Raw genomic sequence first — 27,727 nt, forward strand, 5'->3', positions numbered from 1 at the left:
ATAAACGCACAATTTTAGATTTAAGGCTGACAAAAGCTAGCAGGTCATTCCAGTGGAACGTGGGCTTCACACGTTCCTCAGAATTAAAGAAATCCCAAGCTCTTCTTGCCGGAGCTTTCAACTATCAAAGAGCGTTTTCCGTGCGCTGCTTTAAGAAGCAGAGGCGGGAAAGTTCACCAACAGACCAAAATAGCCAGGAAGTGTTCTCAAAGTGTAGTCTTGGAACCCCTGAATCTGGGTCACAAGGAACTGTAAATGATGAGCCTGCCCAGCTGCCCAGGACCTTCCGGGGGCTGTCCATGCTGGGCCCCGCGGGGCTGATGGGCACGATGACTCGGCCTGTTCTCACTGCTCTGAGGATGCACTCTGCAGAGTACTGGAGGCTGAGCTGGGCCCGACAGTTCATGAATGTCCCCAGAAGTGTCCTCCGTAAGGGCAGGAAACAGAACCGACAGAGGGCAGGCAGGAGGGTGTTGGGGGCTGGGCCTGGGGGCAGAACAGTGGTTTCCTTCTCTTCCTCATCTTTCCTTCCCTGGCACTTTTCTCAAGGCCGTTCAGGCAGCAGAGTGACCTCTGGCTTTGGCTCTGTCTCCCTGAGTACCAGCTCTGGAAGGTTATGTTGCCTGTCAGGGCCTGTCTCTGAATGGGACACACAGGGACCAGGACCTTCAGTCGTCACTCCTGGAGGCTGGCTTTGCTCCCGACTCAGTGCAGACTGCCTCCTCCACGGCAGACCCTGTTCCAGCCCCAGGGTCTCCCTCCTCCTGGGCTCCTTGTGTTCCTCCTCCTTGACCTTTACTTCCCCTTCAGATTCGGCACCCACACCCACTCCCTGCACTGTCTTGCACACTCTTCTCTCTGGACACTGAGCCCCAGGTGACCCTGTCCACTGTCAGGGTTGTGACCCAGGGATGACTGGCAGTCACCCAGGTCCCACCTTTCATGAGAGCCGTAGCCCTCCCTTCTCAATGCCGATGGGCACATCGGCAAGCGCAGGACCCAGCATGGTGCTTGCCATCTGGGGGTCCCCCTTTCCGCCTGCCCTGCTTTTTTCCATCTGTGCAACCCACTGGACCCACTGAGAACAGCCTGGGAGCCTCTGGGGCTCCCTCTCCCTCCCCGTCCCATCACTGTCCTGCTCCACGGGGGCTCTGGCCTCCACACCGTCCTTTCCGTTCACCCTTTTCAGCCAGGGTCATGTTCTGCCCTTAGTGGGCCTCTGGCCAGGGCCCAGTTGGGGGTTCCTGCAGGGACCCCTCCCAGCTCTGCCCACCATAGAGTGTACATCAAATGGCCGCCACCTACCTCTCCTTCCCCATTAACAGGGGTTTCTCAGATTGGGACATGCGGTTACTGCTGGCCTTTCCTGGCTCTTGCCCCCAGAGGCTAGAGCTGGGGTCTGGCTCACCGTCAGCCCTCACATGTCTCCTGTAGGCCTTTACCTGTCATCATGAGGTTTATAGGTTTTAAATTTATTTCATAATGAATGCACTCATTAGAATCTCCGTGTCCACGCATCCTAGTTGCTCCTGACTCTCCTACATCTGTGAGGGGTGGCCCAGACACCACTTCCAGAGCCCCTGCTACCATGAGAGCTCAGAATGGCTGAGCTCCAGGGCGGGCGCTAGACCTTCCACCCGCGGCTGGGACCGATAGCTTGTGGACATCAGGGTCTGAGCTTGCACTGAAAGATCATGAAGCTGCCCAGGGACGGAAGATGATAATACATCTATGAGAGGGAGAGCCATGGGCTAGGGGCCCCCTTGTGCCCGTGAGCTGCTGGGATCAGACAGCCCAGTGTGCACACTGAAGCCAGCAGGCTCGTGGGCCCTCCAGGCCTGAGGCCAGGGCAAGGCATGACCCTCTGTCCAGGGATGGGCTCTTGCCTACTTTCTTCTCCCCTTCACCACTCCTTTCTACCCTGGGTGCAGGCAGCTGGGCTGGAGTCTCCAGGGTTCCTCCCAGGACCAGGTAGCCGCTCTGAGAGGTCTGGAGTGGGTTCATGAACTGACTCAGCAGGAAACCCAAGCCCTGTGCGCTGGGTTTCCTGGGGCTCGGTTGGGCTCCAGGTAGGGCTGTGGTTGGGGCTTAGTCTCTTCCTGGAAGTGGAGCAGCTGACATTTACCATCCTGCTCTGTGTCGGGGGCCTCCAATGCAGATAAAGGGAGGCAGGAGAAGGAAACCAAGTGGCTGAGAGGACACAGTGGTGGGTCTGCCCTGATAACAAGGACGAACTTTCCCCTGGGACAAAGGCCCAAGGCTGGTGGCAGAGGACCCCATGGACAAGACTCCTGAGTGTACAGGAGCCAGGAAGTGGCTCACTTAGTGGGGAGGTCACCTGTGTGATGGGTGGCTACTGGTTTGCCTTGAATCTGGTGCAGGGACCTGGTAAGGAACATGAGCCTGGTGCCAGGGTTTCAATATGTCCCCCAAGTTTCATGCACTGGAAACTTAATTCCCCAATTCATATGTTGATGGGTTTTACAGGTGGGGCCTTGGGAGGTAATTAGGATTAGATGGGGTTGTGAGGGTGGGGGCCCCATGGCAGGGCTGGCGGGTTATAAAGCAGAGAGGACTAAGCTGACATAGGCTTGTCATGCTGTCATCTGATGCCTGCCACCATGTTGCAGTGCAGCAGGAAGGTCCTCGCCAGGTGCTGGCACTGTACTCTTGGCCTCCCTAGCCTCCAGAACTGTGAGTTTTTAAAATCACCTGGCCTCAGGTGTCTTGTTATAGCCACAGAACATAGACCGAGACACCCGGCTTTTAGCTGCTGAGGTGGGTGACGGATTTCAGCCACTCGGCAAGACCTTTTAACTGGTCTGGAGATCAAGTGGGAAGTGTAGGAGGTGGTCCTCACCCTTTCTCCATATTTTCTCCTTTTCCCAATTCTACTTGGTCTGCAAACGGCATGGCCTCAAGTCAGCCCACCTGCAGGTGCTGGTGTGTGCAGCACACCAGGGCAAGTGCCAAAGAAGCAGGTGAGACAGGGACGGGGGCTGGCTCTGGGACCCGTGACACACCCAACCACACATTTTGCATCCCCAGGCCTTGGGGACCACATGTTCATTGGCAGAAGCCACTCCAGAGACCCTGACTAGCAGGGTGGGATGGGGATTAGGAACCAGGTGAATGCTGGCGGCAGGACCCAGGCTGGGCTGGCTCAGAGCTGTTCCCGTGCTGTGTGGGAAGAGGAACAGAAGTGCCACTTGTCTGAGCTTCCCAAGATACGGTGAAGGGTGTGAAGACCTGCAGTAGCTCAGGTCCACCTGGGCAGGAACTCCCATCTGCCAATGCCTGACCAGATGGAAAGCCTCAAGCCAACACAGAGTGGCCGGATGAAGACCAGGGTGTGATGTCCCCTTCAGGGGTGTCTCCTCTTTTCCTCCTCAGCACTCGCTGAGTCAGAGAGCCTCTCTCCGTGGCACCAAGGACCCATCTCTTAACAGATACACTCTGAAGATGGGCAGAGGAGCGTGGTGGGTCACTGAGGGGAGAACATTTTTGAACCTTCCATTTCACAAGGAAGGAGTTTCCATATCCCTTGAGGCCTGGGACTGAATCCTGACTCCTGAGCACCCAGGGAGACTCACCCACACAGAGGTGAGGATTTTTGCCATTTGCTACACGTGCCGGAAGGCAGAGGGATCGTTGCTACAGAGTCCTGGCATGGAAGGAAAGGTTCAAGGTGGCCTGCGGCTACCCGGTGCCTCAGTTGCCCTAGGCAGGGTTACACCAGGCCCAGAGGGGAAGTACAATTCCACTGTGGGGAGTCCCCTCTCCCCTCCAGCCTACCCAGGGCCTTGGCTTCCCACCTCCTCTCTAACTACAAGGCCCTCTCTTCGACAGTCATGAACAACAGAGAGTGTACTTGTGAGGTGACCTCCCAGGTCAGCAGGACTGGAGTCCCTGAGAACTCCCTGGGGTGAGTGGCACCTCCCCTGCTCCTAACAGTCCCTCTAGGGACATGGACACACCAGAGGACACTGACTTTTCCATGAGTGTCAGCAACACCTTGACAGAGGCCTTCCCAAAGGGCAGCTGCTCATCTCTTGGGGTGTTGGCTTCCTCCAGCTTGGGCATCCATGGCGGTGAATGGGGCCTAAATAAGTGGGAAGCACAGAGTTTAACCCGACTCCATTGTGGCCTCTGTGTGACCTTGGGGAAGCAGCTGCTCTCTAGGTTTCCACTTACTCCTCTGAGACAAGAGCTGGTTGGCTGTTGGTTGGCTGAGACCCTTGCAGCTTTAGGGTCTTCACCCCTAAGGGTGGGACCTCCTGGCTGCTTAGGAGAGGGGTTGAAGGAAGGAGTGGGGTCTCTGGCCCTGGACACCTTCAGAGTCAGCCCTTCCCCAGTGCTGCCTGCTGTTTTGCCTCCTTATTCAGGGATTGTGGGAAAAGGCTTTCACTTTGGGGCCTTGGGCGATGTAAAGAGCACTGAGAATTTGGCCAAGGATCAAACATACGCTGCTTCTGGCCAGGGTCCCCAGAAACAGAAACCTGGTCCCCAAGCTTCTAGGAGTACTCCTTCCCTTGACACAGACTCTGTTTGCCCAGTTGCCATGAAGAGCACCAACAAACACCAGGAGCCCCTCCCTCCACACCCTCACCAGAAACTGCCAATCAAACTCTGCCACTCATTTCCTCCGGAATCACTTGGGTTTAGAAGATTGAACAAGGAAAGGACAGACAGAGGAGCCAGCCCAGTGTATGGAAGCCCTCCTGAGCTGGCCAGCCCTCAGAGCTCTCTGCCCTCCTGCTCACCAGCACCATGCCTGTGTCCCACCTGCCCATCTCCTGTGGGCAGCCAGTGCTGTGCATGCTTCCTGCAGTCTAGGCTCCATATTCACACCTGCAAGGGTTTTGAACACTTACGCATGAAAAAGGTTTCAGGCTTTTTCACGACACTCCTCTACCCCATTGTTTGGCACAGTCCCTGGGTCCTGATCAGTGCCCATAAGGCATTTATTTGTTGACTGGTGTAGCAAAGAGAATAACATGTATCTGTTTTATAAGGAAAGTCTCCCCCAGGCTGCTTTTGAGGCAAGGATGTGCAGCAGAGCAAGCCCTGTCAGTGCCATGGGGCCAGCATGTACCTGGACAGTGTTCCTTGGCAAGGCTGCACCTTCGGTCTGATGGACAGGACCTGGGGAGTCGGTGTACTCTGAGGAGCCCCCTTTGTAAAAGCGCAGGGCCATGATCCCAGGAGCTGCCCATGAGCCTGGGCTCTGCAGCAGACAAGTCTGCCAAGTGCGAATCAGGTGGACAGATGCGACTCTCCACACACAATTCCCTAAAGCCTGCACAGCAGGGCCTGACTGCAGCTTCATGAGCAGAGTGGGAGCTGCTCTTGGCATTAGAAGGGGGGCTGGCATTTTTTGAGGGGGAGGAGAAGTTGCAGAGAAGGAAGAAATCCTGAAGCGACAGACAGTGGGACAGCTGTGGCCTGAACTTGGTGTTCTTGCTCCTGGGATGTGGATGTATTAATTTCCATAAATGCTCACAGCCCATTTCCCCAGGAGCTATTACTTATGTCATCTCCCCTTGGATCCAGTTCAACACACAGGGCAGACAAATGCAAGGGGAGGAAAAGGCAACCCCCGCTGGTAGGTCCCATCTCCAGTCTCTCTCTCAACCAGGCAGATTGAATCTGGTTTCTAAGTTGGCCCTGTTAAACCTCAGAGTCCAGACCACCTGCCTTCAACCAGGTCCCCATCATTCCAGGAAGCAAAGAAAGTTACCAATCCCAAAAATGCTGAATCACAAAGTGAGCCTGAGCAGGAAAGTGGGGGTGGGGTGGGGAGAGAGATGGTGGCCAAGAAGACAGGAAAGGGTGCATGGGGACTCCCCACCTGGAGCCACCCCAGGATGCTTTAGGCAAAGTGTAGCCCTTTGGCAGCAGCCCCCCAAGACAAATGCCAGGAAGAGTGAGCAGGAGGTGCCTAGAAGGGAGGGTGGGCAGGTGGGCAGGTACACAGGCTGCTGATACTGCAGTAGGAAGCTGTGCAGCAGTGGAGGCTCTGCATCCTGCAGGGGCAGCAGCAGGTAGGGAGATGGAAAAGTGCTTGGTGCCTTCTCCTGGAAGGGCCTGGACAGGGGGAAAAAGCTGCTAATGAGAGTAGGGACCTAAGGATGAAGTGGAGGAGTGCAGAGTCACATAGCCAAAGGAACTGGTGCAGAAAGGGAGTGTCAAGGTCCTGCGGACCAGGGCAAGTGGAGAGAGAGAGAGAGAGAGAGCGCGTCTGAGAGAGAAGAGATTGAATGGGCTGGGAGCAGAATAGGTGAAAGGATGGGGTCAAGGGACAGGAGAGACAGTGGCAGGCAGCGAGGACGAAGGATTTGCCCTGAAGAGCAACAAGGATAGAGATGGGGAGGTTCGGAACTAGGAAGGCTCTCATCGGGCTGCGCAGAGGCCGAGAGAAGGGATAGGAAGGATGGAACATAGCGGGAGGTGAGGCTGCGGAACGGGAAGGGGCTGACACCGGGATGCAGAAGAGGGATGAAGTTTGGGGCTGGGGTCGGGGATGCCAGCTGAAAGGTCAGGCGGATGACAGGGAAGCAGAGAGGATGGAATGGGGGAAGGGAGATGATGGGGAAGGAGGTGAGGAGACTGAAAAGGAGGTGAGAACGACGCGGGGGCAGGGACGTAGGGCCGGGAAAGAGGAGATGGAGAGGGACCACGGTGCTCGCCGCCACCCTCCTGGCGCAAATCCTTGAAAAGCTCGGCCGGCCGGGGTCTCCCCCTGCACTCACCTGGGGGCTCCAGCTCCAGATCCCGTGCCCCGCTCCGGATCTTCCTTCCCGCCCTGCCCCTGCGACTTTAGCTCCCCCGAATCCCGCTCGCTTCGGCAGGTTCCGCCCGCAGCATCTTCACCTCGTGGGACGCCCGCGGCCACGCCCCTGACAGAATCTCATTGGTTGTTGTTCACGCCAGTCACATTCCCATTCGCTGAGGATCGTCGTCCATGCAAATCAGGACGGGCCCATCCCCACGCTAACTGGCTAGTGTCTGCAGAGCGGAGCGCGCAATTTGGGTTCTGATTGGCTCCGCGGTCCTGACGACAAAAGTGACGCGAGGCGGGTTCTGAGTACGCGGCGCGTTGCAGACTTGGGCTCCTTACGGGTGGCCGCGGGGTCGGGCGCGTCCCTCGGCCGGTGCAGGGACTTGCGAGGCCTGCGGCTTCGCTGGGCACCGGCCGCCGGACCTCCTGGTCCGTGGTGCGGGAATTTCCTGAAAGCGTGGGCCCGGTGGCCCTCGGCGTGGCTGTGGCTGGCCCGTCTCCTAGGTAACGCTGCCCGAGGCGGGCGGAACCAAGTGGGCTGGCGCCGCGGGGGAGGCTGGACGAGGCCTGGAGTCACGGGTGGCCGCAGAGCCGGCCAGGCCTCCGCGCCTCGCGGTGAGGGGTTGAGCCCGGCCCCGGCGTGGAGGCCTGGTGCTTGCGGGGCGCGGAGGCGGAGCTCCTGGCGGGGCCGAGCCCGCGTCGGTCGCACCCTCTCCCTGGCCTTGACAGTTGGTGCGGCCCGGGCGCCGTTAGGCGCCGAGGGCTCCTCCCGGCTGCTCGGGGCTCTCTCTCCGGCCCTGCCCTTCCTGGGCCCGGTGCGCACCGCAGTCCGCTTCTGTGTCCCGCGGCCTAGCCCGCGCGCGTCCATCCCTGGGCCTGGCCCCTGCAGCCCGCGTTGCGCCCGCCAGGCCCTAGCCCTGCCCCGCCCCGAGCGCGCGCCGCCGGGGCCCCTCCTACCGGTTCCGACCTGCCGCCTGTCCGCCGCCGCGGGAGGGTGTCCGCCCGGGTGATGCGCGAGGCTCACGTGGAAGTCTGCGGAGAAAGTGGGACTCCCGCCCGTGCAGTGCGGCAGGGGGGTCTCTATTTCCAACCCCGGTTCCCCCACGGTCGGCCTGGGCGGCTTCTCGGGGCCCTCTCCGTCCTGCGCGCTCCGCGGCGACCTGTCTCGCCTGGCTCTACTGCGCGTCCCGTGGGGACGATCCGCGGTGCTGAGGACCGTGTGAAGGGGGACCGCCAGCAGCCCCGGGTCAGACCTGTCCTCCCCAGAGCTTCCGGGGCGCCTGCCTCTCTGGCCTTCGGGTCTCTGCTCGGAGCCTGGGCCCCTCCCTGCCCCTGGGACTGCTGCTGGAGGAACTGGAGCCTAGCCTGCCTGGTTCTGGTCACTCTCCTGGGATGCGCGCCTCACGCCTCTGACTGCTGGTCATTCTCCCCCACAGGATTTTAGATTCTCTGAAACAGCACCGGTTTTAGTCAGCTCTTTTGCCACTGTGACCAAAACACCCGACAAGAACAATTTTAGAGAAGGAAAAGTTTATTTGGCGCTTTCGTGTCCTAGGTCTCAGTCAATAGATGGCCAACTCCATAGCTCTGGGTCGGAGGTGAGGCAGAACATCATGAGGGAAGGATGTGGAGGAGGAAAGCAGCTCAGGACATGGCAACAAGGAAGCAGAGCTCTCACCAGGAACAAAACAGGCACCCCCAAAGCATGCCCCCAGTGACCCACCTCCTCCAGCCACACCCTGCCTGCCTGTGGTTTCCATCCAACCAGTTAATCCATTCACTTGGATTAATGCAGATAGGTTAAGGCTCTCACAACCAATCACTTCACCTCTGAACTTTCTTGTAAGCTCTTGGGGACACCTCATATCTAAGCCTTAACAGGACCTTTGACTCTTCTTGGTCTGGAACACAGTAGGTGCTTGGTAAATACTCATTGAATAGCCACAAACTTCAGAAGACTCCACAGCCTCAGTTTTGTAGATTGGAAACAGGCCAGGTGGGTAGGGGTCTTTCCTGATGTTGGAAAGACTGGTCTCTGCACCCTGGGCCCCTTGGCTTCTCCTGACTTCCTGACAGGCAGGGAGGGGTGGCCTGGCTATAATGACTTTGGGGTGGGCATCACTAGTCGTGTGGCTTTAGGCTGGCCATTTAACCTCTACAGTCTCAATCTCTTCATTTTTATACTAGGGATAACGAGAGTACTTATCTCACAGTTGGAATAATAGATGTGGAAATGTTCGAGGGGCACTTGGATTCAGGATGGAACCCTCCCGGTTTTCTCTTTCTCATGTTCATCTGGCCCCAGTGGCCCTCTGCCTTTTCCCAGGGCATTTCTAAAAGATTCTTGCTGGGCACCCAGTGCTGACCTCCCAGTCTTGTGTGCGGCTCTGATGTGTGCAGTGACTTTCCCGTAGAGGTCTGTTGGGAGCAGGTGGAAGTGAAGACAGGGTGTTCTCTGAGGAGGTGGCCAAGTGGGGGAGGGGAAGTGAGAGCTGCCTGCTGCCTAGGTTCCTCCTCTCAGGGGTCCCATGTAGCACATGTCCCTTAGACTGTTGCTGTCCTGCCTCCCCCACCCAGCTTTAGCCACGTGGGCACAAGTCCTCTCAGGGTGCACTCCCTCTCCCAGCCTGGGCATGGGGCAGTAGGGGCATCGAAGGTAAGGCAGTCTCCCGTGTGGGTGGCTGGCACTTTGCATGCTCTTTAATAGTGGCTACCAAGTGTGGCACTGTCCCTGCTGTCACCAAGGAAGAGAGGAGATGCAAGTGAGGTGACTGGGCCCTCTGGAGCCTGTGTCAGGAGTGCCTTCCTCTCCATCAGGCATGCATGTGAACGAGTGCCCACCTCCATTTCAGGAAAAAAGGCAACCAGAAAACAGCATTTTTCCAGAAAAAAACAAACAAACCCACAAAGGTCACCTTCCCTGAAGCTGTTTGATTTTGGTTGTGAATGTTAACTGTGCTCTGCTGGGGTGCCAAGGATGTGGGAGGAACAGGTTCTCTCCTGCCAGAAGCTGGCCTGGGAGCAGTCAGTGCAAGACAGGTGACGCGCAGGGGTCATATGAGCCGAGGGCCAGCCAGGGAGCATCCAGGAGGTCCTGGCAAAGCAGGTGGCTCTTGAGTTGGCGTTGGTGGCCTCTTTTGCTTTTGGTTGTGGGCTTTTGTGTGAATCTCTTGTGGCTGCTGTCACACAGTACCACAAATTCAGAGGCTTGAAACAACATTTATTCTCCAGTTCTGGAAGTTAGCAGCCCGAAATCAGCCTCACTAGCTAAGGTAAGGCGTCCCTGGGCTGATCCCTTCTGAGGCTCAGAGTGGGGAAGAACCTGGCCTTTACCAGCTCCTGAGGCCACTGCATTTCTTGGCTTCTGGCCCTGCCCTTCTCAAATCTTATCCTGCTTCCACCATGATACATCGTTCGCTTAGAGGAGACTGGTTGGCTAAGTGTTGCAGACCTTCCAAATACTGCCATGTGTAACTGTACAGTTTCTGAAGGTCACATTTGTTCCTATTCTCTCCTCTTCAGGAAAGTCTTAAAGTGTGAAGCTTTCAGGCTTGTGGTGCAGGGTACAAATGTGCCCAGTTCTGTTTTACTTGAAAATTCCATTTTTATTGCCACTATTTTCCCTGAAGTGTCAGGCTCACTTCTTTAGAGAAAAGTGTCTGCAGGTATCCAAGTCTGAATAACCTTAGTTCTACTCTCATTGTTTTTAGTAAAATGTGTCAATGAATAGAAAAAGCAAGTCGGGCTGGCTGCCCAACCCTGCAGGGCCTCCCCTGGGATGACCAGGGCCTTAGTCTGCAGCAGAAACACTTCCCATGGATTTCTCATTTTGCCGTTGAATCTTGACGTATACACCAACTGTCAAGGTGTGACACATTAATAACCTCCCAGCTCCTGCAGGAACGTTCTTTAGTGAAGCTGGTGTTTTCCTGTGTGGGGACAGACTCCAAGAGGACAGAGTCTGGTGCCATGTGCAGGTGATACTGGGCCTTGCAGCTGAATCCTAGTTGCCTTTGCTCCGTCAACACAGATGCCGGCCTGGGGAAAGTGACCAGGGACAGCTGGGTGTTAGGAAGATCCTGTGACCTCGTGCCCCAGGACCACACTTGGGGGGCTGCGTTCTCAGAAGGCTAAGCCCACTGCTTTTCCTTCTGCTTGGCGTCTCAGTGTCGGAATCCAGCCTCTTGCCAAGGCGCGACTCTTGATTCTGGGTCAGCTGAAGGACATCAGGAGAAGGTGGGATCCTGCCTGGCTGGAAGGGCCGGGGAGCACCTGGCTGGGGAGCACCAGCCAGGCCCCTCAGAAGCTGGCAACACTTGAAACCCATCCCAGACTGGCTTTGGTAGCAAGAGACTTTGTTCATAGCTCCACTGTCCTGGGGTGACTGATTTTAGGGAGCTGTTAAGCCAGGGCTCCGATGACATCAGGCGCTCCTACTTTGTTTTTTTTTTTTTTTTTTTTTTTTGGTACCAGGTATTGAACTCGGGGCACTTGACTACTGAGCCAGATCCCCATCCCTTTTTTGTATTTTATTTAGAGACAGGGTCTCACTGAGTTGCTTAGCGCCTTGCTTTTGATGAGGTTGGCTTTGGACTTGGGATCCTCCTACCTCAGCCTCCTGAGCCACTGGGATCACAGGTGTGCGCCACTGCGCCCACCTCTTATTAATTTTAATTTTCTTTTTTTAAGACAGGGTGTTTCTACATTGCCCAGCGTGTCCTGAAGGGTGCTGTCCTTCTGCCTCGCCTCCTGATTGCTGGCATTTCAGGTATATGCCACTGTGCCCAGCCTTTCTTCCTTTTGACCTATGTCTTCAGGTAACTGCTCCCAGTTGGGCCCTGGCGACTTGAGACTGGCACCCTCTGCTCTGATTGGGTCATGCTGCCTGGGCTCCCTTTAAGACAGTCCACACTAGGGCAGGGCTTGAGCTGCCACTCACCCTGGGCTCTTTTGCTTTGCTCAGCTTTCGCAGCTGCAGAGCAGCCTTGCATGTGGCGTCCCTAAGTCGTCACTGAGGCCAGGGTGTCTGTGCTTTGATGTGTCCATGGTGGGGGTGGAGGGCCTCTGGGTCAAGATGGGCACATTTCCTGGGGGCAGCATGGTGCAAGCTGGCAGTGGAGGCTGCTGACCGGGGTGTGGTAGGCTTCAGGGGTGGAGGTTCCTTTCACTATGTAGGCACTGTGGCCCTGGTGACTCTCTTCTTCCACGAATGGAGCAGGTCATGCTGGAGGCCCAAGCAAGGGTCTGGCGGGCAGAATGAACGACTGGCACAGGATCTTTGCCCAGAGCACGCTCGTCCCTCCCCACCCCCAGAGAGCACGGCAGCTGTTGAAGGAATCGACAGCCTTTCAGTGTGTCCTGAAGTGGCTCGAGGGTCCACTGGTCAAGCAGGTAATGCCGTCAGCTCTGTGTCGCCAGGTGTTCTCGGCTGAGGTGAGGTTTCCAGGTGACGTGTTGATTTTCACTTACCTGCTGCCTCTCAGCACCACACCCCTGACTCTGGCCTTGACAGTGTTGGGAAGTGAAGTGGCCCATCAGCACGAAGCACATACAGTCAGTGACTCGGAGCCTTTGACACAGGGTGGGGGTTTCTTTCTGCCCACAGTGGAACGGTTGAAAGCCCAGGTAGTCTGACTTCCTGGGATATTTCTGAGTGAACTTGTTTCAGTGTGTGGCCTTGTGCGTTCTTCCTTGTGTCCTGATTTCAGCCTGGCAATCAGGGCACAGGGGGCTGAGCCTGGTACCTGGTGGCTGTGGCCTGTCTGAGCACAATATGTGGATATATGGTAGCAGTTGCACTCTCAGGCCCTGTCCTGTGGGCTCCACAGCCTGTCTGTGCCCCAGTTGCCGAGGAACCTGCTGGGTGAGTCAGTGTTCCTGTGCTGCCATCTGCAGGACCCTTCTGCGTGGACGTCTTGGTGAGCCCAAGTGGTGACCTGCGGGTGGCGTGAGAAGGATCCAGCCTATGGTGCGAGCATGTGCTTTCTGAGTGTGGCCTGCCAAGGTGTCGTCTTTTGTAGCTGGTGGAGTGACATTAGTACAGAGTATTGAGTATGGGCCTGTGGACCCTGCTTAAGTCACCAGTGTCCTCGTCGCTCATTCCAAGCCCTTGTGGAGTCTGCCGTCTGCCGTCCAGTACTGGGATGGCTGCTGTGCTCACGGCTTCTTTCTTTGGGTTTTTCTTGGGTGGATTTGCTCCACCCTCGCGGCCCTGGGAAGCCGGTGCCAGCGATTGCTGGATCCCAGAGAGGAGCAGAACCCAGAGCAGCCGGTCAGCTGCCCTGATGGCCACGCTGGCCTCCACCTGGCTGGGGGCTCCGCTGCTCTGCCTCACAGGAAAGCCTTGCTTTTCTCCTCCTGGGAACTTTTTGAAGGAAATTTTATTTCTTCACTTTATTTTTCAAAAGTTCAAAAATTCCCAGGGATAGGCAGGGAAAGTGAATCACCCATGGTGTCCCCACCCAGGAAGGTAGCCAGGGGTACCTGTTTTTGGTATAGCTTTCCAGAAATTCTAAGCCAATACAATAAATCTTTTATAAATATTTTATTCCATAAAATATATTTATGGAAATATGTATTTTTTTCATTTTAAAATCTAAATGATAACTTACTGTATTCTGCTTAGCACTTTGCTACTTTAAAAAATATCCATGTTTTATAGATTGTTCATGCTATTACATGAAAGTTTTCTGACTCTGTTGTAAAGCTGCATAGTATTTCTTTGATGGTGAACCGTTGTTTATATAGCAAGGCTCTAACTCACGAACTTCCGAACTTTCCCCATCATTTTCTGTTACAGATAATGCTTCAGTGAATAAGTTTGGTTTTGTCGTTTTTTTAGCGTATGCATATATTTGTAGAATAATTTCTATAAGTGGGATAACTGATCCTAAGTCATATGTCAAAGATGTGATTTGAGAGCACATTATGTGTTTTGACAAGTGTATTTAAACACCAAGACAGAGACAAGCTGGGAGTATAACAGCATAAGCCATGCAAATACTGAGCGTGAGGATACTGGTGACCGTGCTGACGTCTGGTCCCAGATGTCCAGGTGAAGAGCTGTGGCCAGAGATGAAGAGGCTTTTTTTCCCCCAGTTCTTGGGTGGAACCCAGGGCCTCATGTCCACCAGGCAAGTGCTTTTCTAGTGAGCCCAACTCAACCCATAAAAAGGGGCATTTCATCAGATAATCATGTCCAGAAGAGGCAGCAGCCCTAAGTGTGTCTGCACCTGAGTTGGGGCCCTCAGAACACCCATGGGGGGATGATCCTCTAAGAGGAGCACAGAGGACACAGGGACACCTACGGCAGGCAGAAGGACACAGGCTTACCAAGGTGCCTGGTGACTTCAGCAGGGTGCAGTGAGATGTGGCCACAGACGGGAATGTTGCCTGGCACGGACCATAATGCCGGTTCAGCGTAAACCAGAGTTTCACCTCGGAGGCGCTGTGGCCAACTCATCAGGCAGCTGGTGGGAGCTCTCCGTTTCATCTCCCCGGGCCCAGCCAAGCTCAGCACGGCAGGCTGGCCTTTCAACGCATGCTGCTGGGCTGGCTGGGACAGCTCTCCTGCGTGGCACCCGCAACATGGCTCCCACAGGCCGAAGCTGGCGTGGTAGAAGAAAAGGGGCAGCGTGTCAGGTGCATAGTCGCTCCAGAAGAGCAAAGGTCATGCACGCGTCCCACTGGAGGCGAAAGGCTGTGTGCGCAGTCACCCTGGAGGAGTGCAGGACATTACAAAGATAAACGAATGAGTACATAAACAAAAACGGAATTATAGGGATGTTAGAAAATTATTTGAACTGAATAATCAGAGAGTGTGTGACAATTTGTGAGGTGTTGCTTATATCAGTGGTTTGAGGGAAATTCATAGCTCTGTACGGCTGTCTTAGAAAAGAAAGGTACGAGATCATGGTTTCCTTTTTAAGAACCTAGATGAAAAGATCAAATCAAAGATAACGTAAGTAGAAATAAGGCAATAGTAAATATTTGAGCAGAAATCAATTCAGGGACCAAGAATAGACAAAATGAGCAGAAGAGGAAGAAGTTGGTCCTTTGAGACGGTTCATAAAATTGATAACTCTGTAGAAAGACGGCTCAAAAGGTGTGACAAAAGAAAACACAGATTCCTAGTGCTAGGAGTGAGGGAGCGGCCGTCACGTGTCACCTCAGAGTCTGTTACGCAGAGGGAGGAGGGATGCTGATTGCAGACAGGCTGTCCGAGGGAAAAGGGGATCAAGGGCTGCTTCCCACCGCCTTTCTGAGGGTACGGCCGGTGATGCCCAGGTCAGCCAAGAAACTCCCGGGAAAGCACAGACAGTGTGCTCAGGAAGAGCAGCACAGGCCGCCTGTGTCGGGGCGTCCGACCCCGGGTGAGAGACAGATGGACGGACATCATGGTCCTGTGTCGGGGTGTCAGACCCCGTGTGAGAGAGACGGACGGACGGACATCATGGTCCTGTGTCGGGGTGTCAGACCCCGTGTGTGAGAGAGACAGACGGACGGACATCATGGTCCTGTGTCGGGGTGTCAGACCCCGTGTGTGAGAGAGACAGATGGACGGACATCATGGTCCTGTGTCGGGGTGTCAGACCCCGTGTGAGAGACAGACAGACGGACGGACATCATGGTCCTGTGTCGGGGTGTCAGACCCCGTTTGAGAGACAGACAGACGGACCGACATCATGGTCCTGTGTCAGGGTGTCAGACCCCGTGTGTGAGAGAGACAGACGGACGGACATCATGTCCCATGGAGTCCCTGCAGGAATGCAAAGCCAGTTCTACATTAAGAATCCAACAGCAGTTACAGGAAGACAGGACTGGGGGCAGACGTGACTTAGAGGGCCTCACCAGGTGTACAGTTGCAGTTCTTCTGAGTCTGGTGGCTTTGGGTGGCAGCAGCCCTGCCTCGGGATGGAGCTGGGTTGGCCTCGAGCTCAGGCACTTTGTTGATGATCTTAGTGTCTTTTTCTCGCTTTGCCACTCCATGACGTCATTTCATTACTTGGGATGGCTGTTTGGTTCAGTGTGGTATTTATTGGACACCTGTTTGGAACGGTGCTGGGACATGGAGATGATGCTCAGGTCCTAAAGCCAGCAATGGCAGCAATGGCCTTCCCAGAAGGTGGCAGGAGGGCGAGGGAGCAGGAGAGACTGGAGACCTCCCACTGGGAGGTGCAGAGGCTCAGCCCTGCTCCTGTGGCCTGGCCTGGGCCCTGAGCTGGCCTTCCGCCTCCTCAGAGCCTGCTGTCCACTTGGGGATGGTGGTCATTCAGCCTGTGAGAGCTGGCAGCCCCTGGGGAAAGGCAGGGCAGGGCCTGGAGAGGCTGGGTGGCCTGGTCAGGGGAGGCTGGGTGTGGAGGGGAGGAGGGCGGTGCAGGGGCAGCAGTTGAGGCCCCTGTGGAACAGTGGCCCTGCACAGCGGGAGGACAGCACTGAGCTGGCATCTTCCACAGACTTCACCCTGTCTTTGCCATCCCTGGAATCGATGCCACCTCCTTCCAGTTGTCCCAGACAGGTGTGCTGTTGTCCTTCACTAGGAACATGGGACTTCAAACTGGACCCGGGAATGCAGGGCCGTCTGAGGCAGCTGGCCGCCCTCTCCCTCCTGTCTCCCACTCCTGTTCTGCGTCCAGCCTGCCCCAGCTCCTTCAGGACACAGCCTGAGGGCCACTTGCTGCTAGCCAGTGCCCTTCCTGCTGCCTCCTGTCCGCAGCGGGCTGTGGCCTCCACCTCTCCCCATGGCAGCAGCCGCTGTTCTCCTAGATCCTGAATCAGAAAGGGCCGTTTCTGCCTGGGGTCTTTTTGTGTCTTCTGGCCTCTCTGGGAGGCAAGGCCAGTTTCTGAGTGGGCTCCATGAGGCCCACTCCTGTGGCCTCCCAGCTGCCCGCCTCTTCCTCTCTCCATCTGCTGCAATCTGCAGGCACCATTGGAGAATGTCCCTGGGCTTTTATTTCTTCTCAGGCTTGGTGAGGCCTGGGATCAGGAGACAGCAGTCATTGATAGAGGGCTTGTGAGGGTTCCCCGAGGGCAGGAAGGTGACCGCGTGCACAGGGTCCGTCAGGAGCTGAGGGGTTCTGGTCGGCTTAGGGGGAGCCGGTCCTGGGGTTCCTGCAGGAAGGCGTGTGTGAGGCAGAGTAGGCAGGCCTAGGACTGGCCAGCTGGAAGGATTCAGTGGCCTTAGAATAGGGGCTGCCCTATTCTGAGGGACCAGGAGGACAGAGGCGCAGTCTCCTGGGGTGTGAGAGCCGGCGGGCTGAGGGGCAGGCAGGACTGCATGGTGGCTTGCCTTCAGAGATGTTTTCTCGGGCAGCCTGTTTGCCAGCTCTGGGATCGCCCTGGGAGGGAGGCCGCAGAAGCCAGGCAGAATGTAGACGGTAGAAAACTAGGGTCCACAGAGCCAAAGAGAGGCCCCAGTTCTCCCTGAAGGGCACTGGTGTCGCTGTCCCTCGACCTGGTCTGTCCTCCCCAGGTGCCTCAGGCTTGGCTCAGGGGCGTTCTCCTGACCGGCCAGAGAAGTCTTTTCTCCAGTGGACCTGTGAGGACAGCAGCTTTGCCTGCCTGGTGGTCCCTTGTGTCCCTGTTCTTGGCACAGAATGGATGTCTGATGAATGGCCGTGAGTGAAGGGAGAGAGAGACCCTCCCGGGCAGGAGCGGGACCTCGTGCTGGCCTCCCAGGAGCAGGGGTGCTGAGGCTGAGCCGAGCTGTGCAAGTGCTGGTCTCCTGGTTGCTTTGTTCTGTCTTTGTAGCTATGATTTCTTGTGAAGACTATTTATTGAGTGTAAATAAATGTCCTGTGCAGTAAATATCAAGAAATATTCGTTATTGATTACAGGTTGGGCTGTAGTGCTGAGGGAACCACAGAGTCGGAATTTCCACTGGTGGCACGGCAGTGACCGTTGCCTTCCAACACTGGACGTACGATCTGCTCACAAGACACAACAGATCCTACCAGAAGAGCCACCACTCTGAGCGGCCTATATGCCACGATGGAAAGTGGTTTTGAATCATAATATGAACAGTCTCCATAGTTCCATCTTCACCTCATCAATTTCCTAGGTCATCTTGAGACTGTGGAGTCACACTGTCACAAAATCTCAAGATTTCATCTCCTTGGTTTTATTTCAGATTGTTATCAATGAGTGAAAATGAGTCATACAAAGCTAAAGATACTTTTAAGTTAATCTTTCATAAGAGAAAAAGAATCAAGCTCCCCCCAAGCAATTTAGCTATGATTTCTTATTCATGAAGATCTGTTTTTTTTTTTTCCTACTAATATTACCCCAGAATAATTCTGGTAAGTTGAGAATTTAGAGCTTCTGGCCCTGTGAGGACAGACTCAGTTGGCTGCAAATGACTAACCAAATCAATTGAAATGTTAAGCTTAAGTTAGAGAGAGGTGGTTTACTACCTCTCATCACAGACTAATCCAGTTATATAAGCTTCAGGTGTGGTTTGATCTAGGTTCTCATATAAAGTCATCTGGACTTGTTCTCTCTTATCTCTTGGCTCCCCCTTGTGGCAGAGTGGCTGCCAGCAGCTCCATGCCTGCATCCTGGCAGACATGTCTGCGCCTGCAGCCCTGGCTCATGTGCTCTTGGCTCTGTTCCAGGGACTTGAGTGCCCTAATTGGCTGGGCAGAGGGCTGAGTGCTGGATTTGCAGTCCTACCAAGACCAGTGGCGGCTCCTGAAAGGAAATTGGGCTGCTTGTGGCTCAGCAGGTGGGGTAGAGGCCGAGTGCTCAGTGCCATCCAGAGTGTCCGCCATGGGCGAGGGGTGGCTCTCGGCTTGCAGGGCTCCTCAGGCTCCTCCCTGCTGTCTCCTAGGCTGTGCTGGAGGTGCTGTCCGAGACTGAATGCCACCTGCGCGTGTCTCTCTTTGACATCACCTACCGATACTTCTTTGGGAAGACATGGAGAACCTCAGCGAGGCCGGTCCAGCAGCTCTCGAGGCAGCCATCCAGGATCGTCTTTGACGAGGTGGGCCTGGGACAGTGGGCGGGGCTGCTCTGAGGGCATCTGAATGGGGCCAGCCCAGAAGGGGCCAGTGCATCTCAGGCCCACCTGAAGGAAGGGCGTGGGGCAGCGGGGCCAGGGGTGGGAAGGGCGCAGTGCAGCGGGTTCAGGGGGTGGGAAGGGCGTGGGGCAGCGGGTTCAGGGGTGGGAAGCGCATGGCGCGGCACTTTGTCTCCAAGCTCTCTGGTGTGGAAGCAGCTTGCAGGGGGACCGGGGGTCCCATCACCTGTGAGGAATCTCAGGGTTCTTGGAACAAAGTAAGGAAATGGGTGGTTTCATCTGCCACTGCTGCCTCCTGCTGTCCTTTAAGGTGGTGAAATTGAGACTTAGTGAAGTGACGTGCCTGGTCGAGGGTGGCAGAGTGTGGCCCAGATCTGTGCTCCTGGCTCCAGACTGTGTGCTGGAATGGACATTGGTTGAGTCCCCTGGTCCCCAACTGGCTCTGAGACTGGCTGTCTGCCCAGGCTATGGTCCTGGCTCCCCAGGTCCTGGGTGAGGGGTCATGCAGTCTGTCGTGTAGTCTGTCCTGGCCGCCCACCATGCAGTCTGTCGGGCCACGCCCAGGGCAGGAAGCACAGCGATTGAAGCCACCATAGGTCTCGATGGGGAGAGCTGCTGCGGCTGGGGCCTGGAGGGCGAGACAGACAGGCCCTGGGGCGAGCAGGCCAGGCCAGTGTGGCAGGGGCGGCCCTGGTTAGGTGACCTCCTTGGCAGGGTCCTGCAGTCCTTCTTGCAGGTCCTTCACTGGGGTTTTTCTCAGAAAGCAGCATGTGACCGAGCCCTGTCCCTCCAGGCTGCTGCTTCACACCTGAAGTGGGGAGTCTGAGGAGCCTGCTTGTTGGGTCAGGGTCACCCGTGGGGAGCACTGGCAGGGACAGGACCGAGGTGGGGACGCGCAGGGAGCCACAGTGACGAGGTGTCCCTGAGTGGAGAAGGCCGCAGGTCAGCAGGGCGGGTGCCGGCGTCCCTGACTCATCCCCAGCTGCTGTGCCCACTGTGGGCAGCAGAGGCCAGTGGTGGCCCGGGAAGCATCCCGCCTGACAGCCGCGTGGCAGGGTGTTGTGCCTGTGTTCCTCTGACTTCCTTTCCATGCAGGGCGCAGAGAGCAGGCCTGCTGAGTTTGGGTAACTCAGAGGACTGCCCTCCACCGCCTGAGTGTGTGCTGTGGCCTCGGCCTGGGCGCTCTGCAGCCGCATGCCAGCCACCTGCCCCTGCTGCCTGCCTGCGGGGTGCAGCTCGGAAGTCCTGTTGGCTTCGAGAAAGGTGGTTCTGAGGTTTGACCAGGTCTTCCTGGTTCCTCCATCTGCAGTGGCCCAGGTGACCTGGTGTGAAGCTAGTGAGCTGCCAGCAGGAGGGTGTCGCGTTTGGGGCCACCCTGGTTGTCCAGCTTACGTGTGGGTGGATGGACCCATCTGGCGTGCTCTGGGCTCACTGAGCTATCACTGTGCATGCAGCCCTGAGAGAAGAGGCTCTCGTGACAACACTGTCCCCTCAAAAAGACTTTGAACAAAGACCTCTGGCCTTGAGCCTGGGGGAGTGTTTTTTCTGTAAGGAGGACTCTTTGCTCTGTACCCCGGTTCTCTTCCCAGGCCCTGCTGGGGGGACCCGGCGAGCAGCCCAGCCCTGTCAGCTCCAGCTGGAGCTCTGCTCTCCTCCGAGACCTTACCTGGCAGGGAAGAGCTGCTTCCTCTGAGACGATCAGTAACTCCTTTAGCTTCTGAAGAAGTGCCTTCCAACCCACCCCGGCCGGGGGCCTGCGTCTTCCACGTTTGCTTTTGGAGATGACAGAACTCTCCCCCAGTTCATGCTACAGCTGACCGCGGTCCCCCTCCTGTGGCAGGCCTATTTTCCCCTGTTGATTTGAGGAATGTCACGGAGGGGGACTCTGGGGCTTCTCACCTCCAGTGTGCACTGGCCCAGGACCCCTTCAGGGGTGGGCTGTCGGTCCCTCAGGGGATGGGTTGTCTGCCCCACCCATGACAGTGAGGGGAAAGCAGGACTAGGCTGCCCCTGCTGGTCAGGTAGTGAGGCCATGTAGGTGCCCTTCAGAAGTGGGTGCTATCAGGGAGCCCTTCCCCAGCCTGGCAGGAGGCGCTGCCTCTCAGGCTTTCTTCCTGCATCCTCATGTGAGTGGTCATAGCACAGCAGCTGTGGATTTGCTTCTGAGGAAGCCGTGTCCCTGTAGGAGCCTCCCCGGCTTGCCCGCTGGCCGGCAGCGCTCCCCTCCGCGAGGGCCACCTTCCTCTCTGGCTCAGCGGGAACGCTCCCGGGGGCTCTGACCCTCCAGCGGGGCCTGCACAGGTGATTTCCAGAGGTGTTCCACTGCTGGGTCTGGCTGGATGGTGATGGCACTGCCACTTGTTTGGGGACATGGAGCACTGTCAGTGGTGGGTTTTGTCCTGTGTGCTCGTGATCGCAGGCTCTGGGAGCATCCTTGGTTTGTGTCTCCTCCCCTGCTTTTCTAAGTGAGCAGAGGAGTTGTGCTTTGCTGAGCATTGGCTCATGCACGTGGGCCAGCCTGCCCTATTGCTTGTCCCCTGTGGGGTCCAGGCACGTTATTCACACTCCCAGGTCCCGAGTCCACTCCTCTGTGGTTGAGAGAGGACAGTGTGTGTCTTGCAGGGGCTGCTTGAGCATGAAGCATGTGCATTTCACACCCAGGCCCCAGGAAGTGGTCCGTGGTCCGCAGCAGAGGTTGGTGGACCACTCTGCCTGCAGGCCGTGTTCAGGAGCCGGTGTGCAGATGCGGACCAGGTCCCACCTAGCTCTCAGCAGGGTCAGAGTTCCCGTGTGTGTAGACCAGGGTTTCTCACCGCAGCACCATCCAGGTGGGTCCTCTGTTCTGTAGTGGGTGGTGAGGGCCGGAGCCATCATTGGGACCCTTTGCTGTGGAAGCTTCTGGCTTTTGAACTTGAGGTTGTGTGTCCTGGAGGAGAGCTGTTCAGCTGTGTCGGCGGCTCTGGGTGGTCAGCTGTGGGCTCTGGGACAGGGAAACAGCCGAGCTGCAGGTGGAAGCCGGGGAGGTGTTGGTGGGGAGTTGGTCCTCCTGAAGGTGCTCTGCTCCTGGTGCCTCTTTAAGTGAGTTCTTGGGAAGGTGCTAGTTTGATTTCTGCTCAGTTCTTCCCTGGCCTTCAGGGCCATGTCAGCAGGGGCTGGTCACTTGCCTGGTGCAGAGCCCAGTTCCAGTCTTGTCGTGGGTGAGAGATGGAGAACTGGCCTGAGGCGAGTGGTGTCCATGTTTTTGAAGATGTAGGCATTAGGACAGGAGCATTTAAATGATTTATGAATCTGTTTATCCTGTCAGGGAGGAAGCTTGTCAATGCAGATGAGTGGGAGGTGATGCAGGGTGAACCGGAGCCATCTCTCCCGTCTTGAGTGGCCTTCTCCCGTGGGTAATTGGATGGGCTTGACTTGAACGCTTAATCATGCAGTTTCAGTGGATGCACAGAACGGTTCTCTCAAAACTTGTGTCATTGGTGTTAATTAAATTCCCCTAGACTAACGGGCCCAGGTGTGTCTCAGTGGGGTGCTGTTGGGATTCTGGCTGAGCCTGTTTCCCAGGAAGGCAGGGCTCTAAGGTGCAGGTGAAGCAGTCAGCGTGACTTCGTGACTACGTGGGGATGATGGCGTGGGGTGGTGTTTCAAGCAGTGCAGAGGTTTCCCTCTCGGGAGGCTCCTGCCTGAGTCTCAGAACTGCTGGGTCCTGAGCAGTGTTTGCAGTCGGTAGCTGTCTGGTCCGTCATTTATAAAGCCAGCGAACCTTGAACTTGGCTAAGGCTGGGTTGTGTTTTCCAGGTTCCTCATGAGTTCTTTAGCGTGGAGCTGTTCCTACACTGATGGTCAGTAAATGATTTTTGGAAGAGTGTGTCCTTGTCAGTCAGCAGTGGAACTGACAGGACTGTCTGAACTTGACCTGCCTTTCAGCCTGCTGGCTGCCAGGGACGGCTGCCTCTTCTCAAGAAAGATGTGCTCTTAGGTTCCAGGCTGGCCACTGGGCTGAGAGCCTGTCCTCCGGGCTGTTTCAGCCTCCCAGTGATGGTTGCTGGAGGTGAGCGAGCAGCCACTATCTGAGCCCTCCACTGCTTCAGGTGGAGCACTTAATTGCAAGGTGACCTCTAAGCTAGGAGATGATTGTTGCTTCATATTGGAGTTTAAAATGTTCGTTTTACTGCCAAAACAGAAGCTGTGCAGTGTTCATAAAACCGAAGTGCACAGGTGTAAATATACAGGTGAGATAGTGCAGACTTGGCTGTGTGGTGGTGGGGCTTCATAAACCTTGCTGAGTCTTTGAAGCAGAAACATAACTCTCCCAGTCCAACCACCTGTCAGCTGTGAGTGGTCATCATTTCATTGTTTTTGCAATAAAAGATAATGGAATGGCAATTTGTATCTCATGGCGGATGTCTGAATGTGTCTCTCTGTTATCCTGGGCTGACAGTCAGTGATTACAGTAAACGTTCTCTCGGTGACACCATGGTAATGACCTGTTAATAGGGGAGTCGGGTGCAGGCCAGCCTCTGCCCTGCCTCTGGGGGGTGGCTCTCATCCAGCCTTACACCCGCTCAGTCTGGAAGCCAGCTCAGTGCCACCTGTGGGTGCTGTGCACACAGATACCGGACGCCGTGGGTTGGCAGACGCCACCAGCAGCTCTGCTCCACCTCTGAGCCTGCGCCTCTGTCAGTTTTAACTGCAGGTAACTTCACTTCATTGACTGATGCAGGAAGAGAGAGAGTGAAGGGAGCAGGTGTGTCGAACAGGGAGATGATTTGCCTCACCTCTCGCTTCTCTCCAGGTCCCCTCAGGCCCTGGGGACGCAGGAGTCAGAGGCCCCCACTTGCATGTTGGGGATGAAGAGGTTACAAAGGGAACATCTGCTGAGATCAGTTTGAATGGCCTCTACTTGGCCTAGGCCCCCACATCTTTTAGCAAGATCTCTGGGTCGTCATAGAAGACCTTGGTCAGGCTCTGAGCTGGGGAGACTTAGCACCTAGAGAAATCCAGGGGTCCTTCTGGTGTGCACACAGTGAGTTCAGGTGGACTGTCACGAACCTCCTGTGAGACAGGCTGAGCTTGGCCCCAGGGAGTGTGGAGGGGAGAGTGGCAGTCGGGATGAGAGTCCTGTCCTGAGTGTCGGCTGGGCTTGGGGCAGGGGAGGGTCAGCAGACCTGTACATCTGTAGAGGGCTTGTTCTGTCCTGGGCTGAGGCCACCGGTCCTTCCTGGAGTCACCACCCTGCTGCAGGTGCACAGCTGGTCAGCCTTTGTTCCCCAGGAGGCCCGAGGCCTGCTGGCATCTGCAAGGTAGAATTCCCAGGGTTGAAAGATCCTGAGCAGAGGCAAAGTGGCTGAAGCCTGGGCGTGGCCCCTGGCGGGAGAAGCCCTGACACCAGCTAGACTCTGGGGGTGGCCTCCTGCGTTGTTCTTTCCCCATCAGGGGTGGCGCTGCACACGAGGGCTCATGCATAGTCCCTGGTGCTTGTGGTGTGCTCCTGAAGCCCGTCTGGCACCTGCTCCCCGGCTGCCCCCCCCCCTGCGCAGGCTGGGGACATAGCCCACCACTGGCTCTGCCTAGCGGCCTCTGATCTGTTTTGCAGCCTTTCTACTTCCATACGTCCTTAAACCACCCAAATATCGTGGCCGTAGTGGAAGTGGTCACTGAAGGCAGGAAGCAGGATGGGACCCTCCAGTCACTGTCCTGTGGGTTTGGAATTCTTCGGATCTTCAGCAATAAACCTGACTCTCCGACCTCTGCTTCCCAGGACAAACGGTATCTGCTTTGTTTTTCTACTTCTGTGGTCCCCAGCCTCATTCACTGTGGCTTAACAGCTTACTCTTGGTGATCAGAGAGCTTTAAGTTTGTTATGTGTTCATAATAGTGTACTGTAAGAGATTTTTGTTTATTTTACTATTACTTTTTTTTTGTTATTTCTAAGCAAGCTGAGGAGTTGTGCTTTGACTGTGAGTGTTGGATCTGATGTAGCATGCACGTGGGCCAGCCCTGCCCTGTTGCTTGTCCCCTGTGGGATCCAGGCATGTTATTCACACTCTCAGGTCCCAAGTCCACTCCTCTGTGGCCAAGAGAGGATAGTGTGTCTCTTGCTGCTTGAGCATGAAGCATGTGCATTTCACACCCAGGCCTCAGGAAGTGGTCTGTGGTCTGCAGCAGAAACGCCTCTGCCTGCAGTCTGTGTTTAGGAGCTGGGTGTGCAGACACGGACAAGGTCAACACATAGCGTCTTAGCAGGGTCAGAGTTCCCGTGTGTGTAGACCACCTGACATCCAGGCAGGTCCTCCTCTGTTCTGTGGTGGGTGGTGAGGGCTAGGGGCTAGGGTTAGGGTTAGGGAGCCACCGGTGAATTCTGGATGCTTGGCAGCATCCTTGGCCTCCCTCTGCTAGATGCCAGCACCCAGTTAGGATAGCTCAAAGCCTCCCCAGACACTGCCAAATGTTCCTGGGGTGAAGTTATCATGGAGGAGACTGCTCTGGCAATAGGCCACAGCAGTCCCTTAAACCTTGTCTTTCTTGGGACGCTGGAGTTTGGTGATTTTCCCTTGTGCTTTCTTGCTCCTTGGGTCTTGGGCCGAGGTGTACCTGACATGCTCGGCATGTCGTGGAGCTCTGGGCATGGCCACCGACATTGTCCTCAGCTGCTTGTTCCCTGCAGAGGTCGGGGCTGGCAGCCTTAGAAGGCTCTAGAGGTGTGGAAGAAGCAGATCTGGCCTTCGGTGCCTGGTGCAAGCTGGATGGTTGACGAGGTTCCCTGGTCCTGTTTTCCAGGTTGAGGCTGTACCATGGCACCCCCAGAGCCCTCCTGCACCCGTTTCTGCAAGACCCTGTGGAGCGTAAGAACCAGCCTGTCCTTGGCCACACGGGCAGAGACTGCAACTTTCCTGAGCATGTTCCTGCCTCAGCGTGTGCCGCCATGTGCCTGAATGTCAGCTGCCCTCGGCTTAGCACAGTTATCTAATAGTTTCTGGCAAATGTGTCATGGACTTGGCTTTTTGCATAATTTAAAAAACTGAAATGCACCCACCCTGCTTTGCCAGGCAAGTTGGGGGTGTGGCCTTTGTCAGCCACCTGAAAGGGGGAGGCCTCCTGGCCTCTGATGACACCTTGCCTACCAGATGAAGCAGCTGAGCAGCAAGACCTCTGACTGAAGTCATTGGTTATCACTAACAGTGAGGCCTTCCCAGCTGTGCCCACCTGATGGGGATGTCTGCAGACTGCTGCCCCACAGCAGGGGAGTTTCCTGCTGGGCTTCTGTTGGGAGGTGTGGCCCCCTGTGATGCTGCCTACCTGGAGGATGAGCAGGGAGGCGCCTGCAGTGGGGGCTGTTTGGAAGGACATCCTGGAGGCCCAGAGCAGATGCTGAGCCAGGCCCCAGGGAGGGCGGAGGGGAGAGTGGCAGGAGGTGGGTCTGCTGGGGAGCATGCCTCTTGTCCATTGGAGATGTGGCCCCGACGCCCTGAAAGCAGTTGTGTGTGCACACTGTGGCCTGTGCTAGAATGTTCAGTGGCACCCCCTGCCCCCCAAATTTGGTGAAAATCTTGAGATGGGAAGCAATCAGTTGGACAGTTAATTTTGTTTATAAAGATTGCTTTTAGGTTATTTTTCATTGACTTTAATTACTTTTTGCTAAGATTTTTCTCTCCTGAAGTATCCAGGGCTGCCAGGGTTCTACCCCCACAGTTCTGTGTGCAAGCTCAGTTCTGAGTGGGAGTGGGTGCAGGGGACCAGCCTCCAGCCAGCAGCCCGTCCAGCCACTGCGTTGGCATTTCCCTGGTGGTTCACATGGTTCAGAGTTCCAAAGGTCTGAAAAAGTATGGAGATTGAGAGTGAACTCTCCTCCGCCAGCTGCCCCGCTGCTGCTGCTAGCCTCCCTCTTGGAGCTGGTCAGGATCCTGGTGGCTCTTTTTATGACACTGAGCAAATGTTTGTTCTAAGCCTTGCTTTTTTTGTAACATTCATTTGGAGGGTTTTCGTATCAGTACCTAGAAAGCTCCTCATCCTCCTGTTCTGTGTTTGAATCTGCTCCTGTGTGGACACTTGGGCAGCTCTGTGTGCTGGCCGAGCCTTGCCACAGGTAGCTGGGCTGAGGGAGAGGAAGGCTGGACCGAGGCTGAGTGCTTGCCTAGCATGCCGGAGGCCCTGGGCTAGATCCCAGCACTGCAAAAACAGACAAAATCCCAAACACACATACAAACAAGTGAAACAAATGGCCCTTGTGCTTTCCATCTCTAGGCCAATGGGGCAGAAGGACTCCTGTCTCCTCCCTGAGTGGTGGGGACCCTGAGTCTGTTTCTTGCTGATTGATAGAAGTGCCCTGGCTTCAGCCCCACGTTTTCTCTTTCCCCAGAAAACCAGCACATGACCCTCATTGAGAGCTCCAGCCTGCTGTACACCCTGCGGCTCCACCCGCTGCTGGAGGCTGCTTTCCACCTGGTGCCCCAGAACCTGCTGGTGTCGGGGCTGCAGCGGATCCCTGGTCTCCTCCCCGCTCACAGCGAAACCGGTGAGGCTCCTTTGGTTCTCTCTCTGTGGGTCTGTGGTTCAAGGCTGAACCTCAGAGGAACGGCCTCCTCCAGGTAGGTGACTGGCCCCAGTCCCACTCTGGTTCAGCACCCAGCCTGGGGAGCAGGCAGCAAGGCCATTCTTCCCTGTCCCTTCTGGGGAGTGAGCTGCCATCCTTGTGTCACCTTTGTCTTCTTTTCTGGTAAATACTCTTATAAAATACATCGTCCATCTCCCTATGACGGTGGCCAGCAAAGCCACTATCGCTGTATCCCACCCTTGCTGTGCCCTAGTTTTAGGAACTCATTGTCATTATAACTTCTCAGCTGTGGTAAAATATATATGACATGCAGCTTGCCACCTGAGCTGTCTTTCTGTTGTGTCATTGACAGGCCACACAAGGTCGTGATTCGTGTGTG

At 55.9% G+C, this 27,727-nt stretch overlaps 2 protein-coding genes across 4 annotated transcripts in view; one reads left to right on the plus strand and one right to left on the minus strand.

Moving 5' to 3' along the window:
• The window catches only part of KCNAB2 (potassium voltage-gated channel subfamily A regulatory beta subunit 2), an 84,887-nt gene extending 76,681 nt beyond the window's left edge, over positions 1–8,206 (minus strand). For 2 of the 3 annotated variants that reach the window (XM_081306825.1, XM_081306821.1), the window contains exon 1: positions 6,753–7,078. The gene's annotated coding sequence lies outside the window, so the exon portion shown is untranslated. Of the gene's footprint in view, positions 1–6,752; positions 7,079–7,738 lie in introns of those variants that run through there. The other variant, XM_081306824.1, reaches the window with a different exon arrangement.
• NPHP4 (nephrocystin 4) overlaps positions 7,033–27,727 on the plus strand; it is a 105,963-nt gene continuing 85,268 nt past the window's right edge. Inside the window, exons 1-7 of the mRNA XM_081306819.1 lie at positions 7,033–7,285; positions 11,475–11,549; positions 12,000–12,172; positions 18,609–18,761; positions 24,391–24,563; positions 25,575–25,639; positions 27,154–27,309. Of these exons, the coding sequence (XP_081162945.1) occupies positions 12,038–12,172; positions 18,609–18,761; positions 24,391–24,563; positions 25,575–25,639; positions 27,154–27,309 (682 nt within the window). The 5' untranslated portion in view covers positions 7,033–7,285; positions 11,475–11,549; positions 12,000–12,037. The remainder of the gene's footprint in view (positions 7,286–11,474; positions 11,550–11,999; positions 12,173–18,608; positions 18,762–24,390; positions 24,564–25,574; positions 25,640–27,153; positions 27,310–27,727) is intronic.

This window comes from Spermophilus citellus (genome assembly GCF_964194105.1).
Source record: "Spermophilus citellus genome assembly, chromosome: 9".
In the NCBI taxonomy this organism is placed as follows: domain Eukaryota; kingdom Metazoa; phylum Chordata; class Mammalia; order Rodentia; family Sciuridae; genus Spermophilus; species Spermophilus citellus.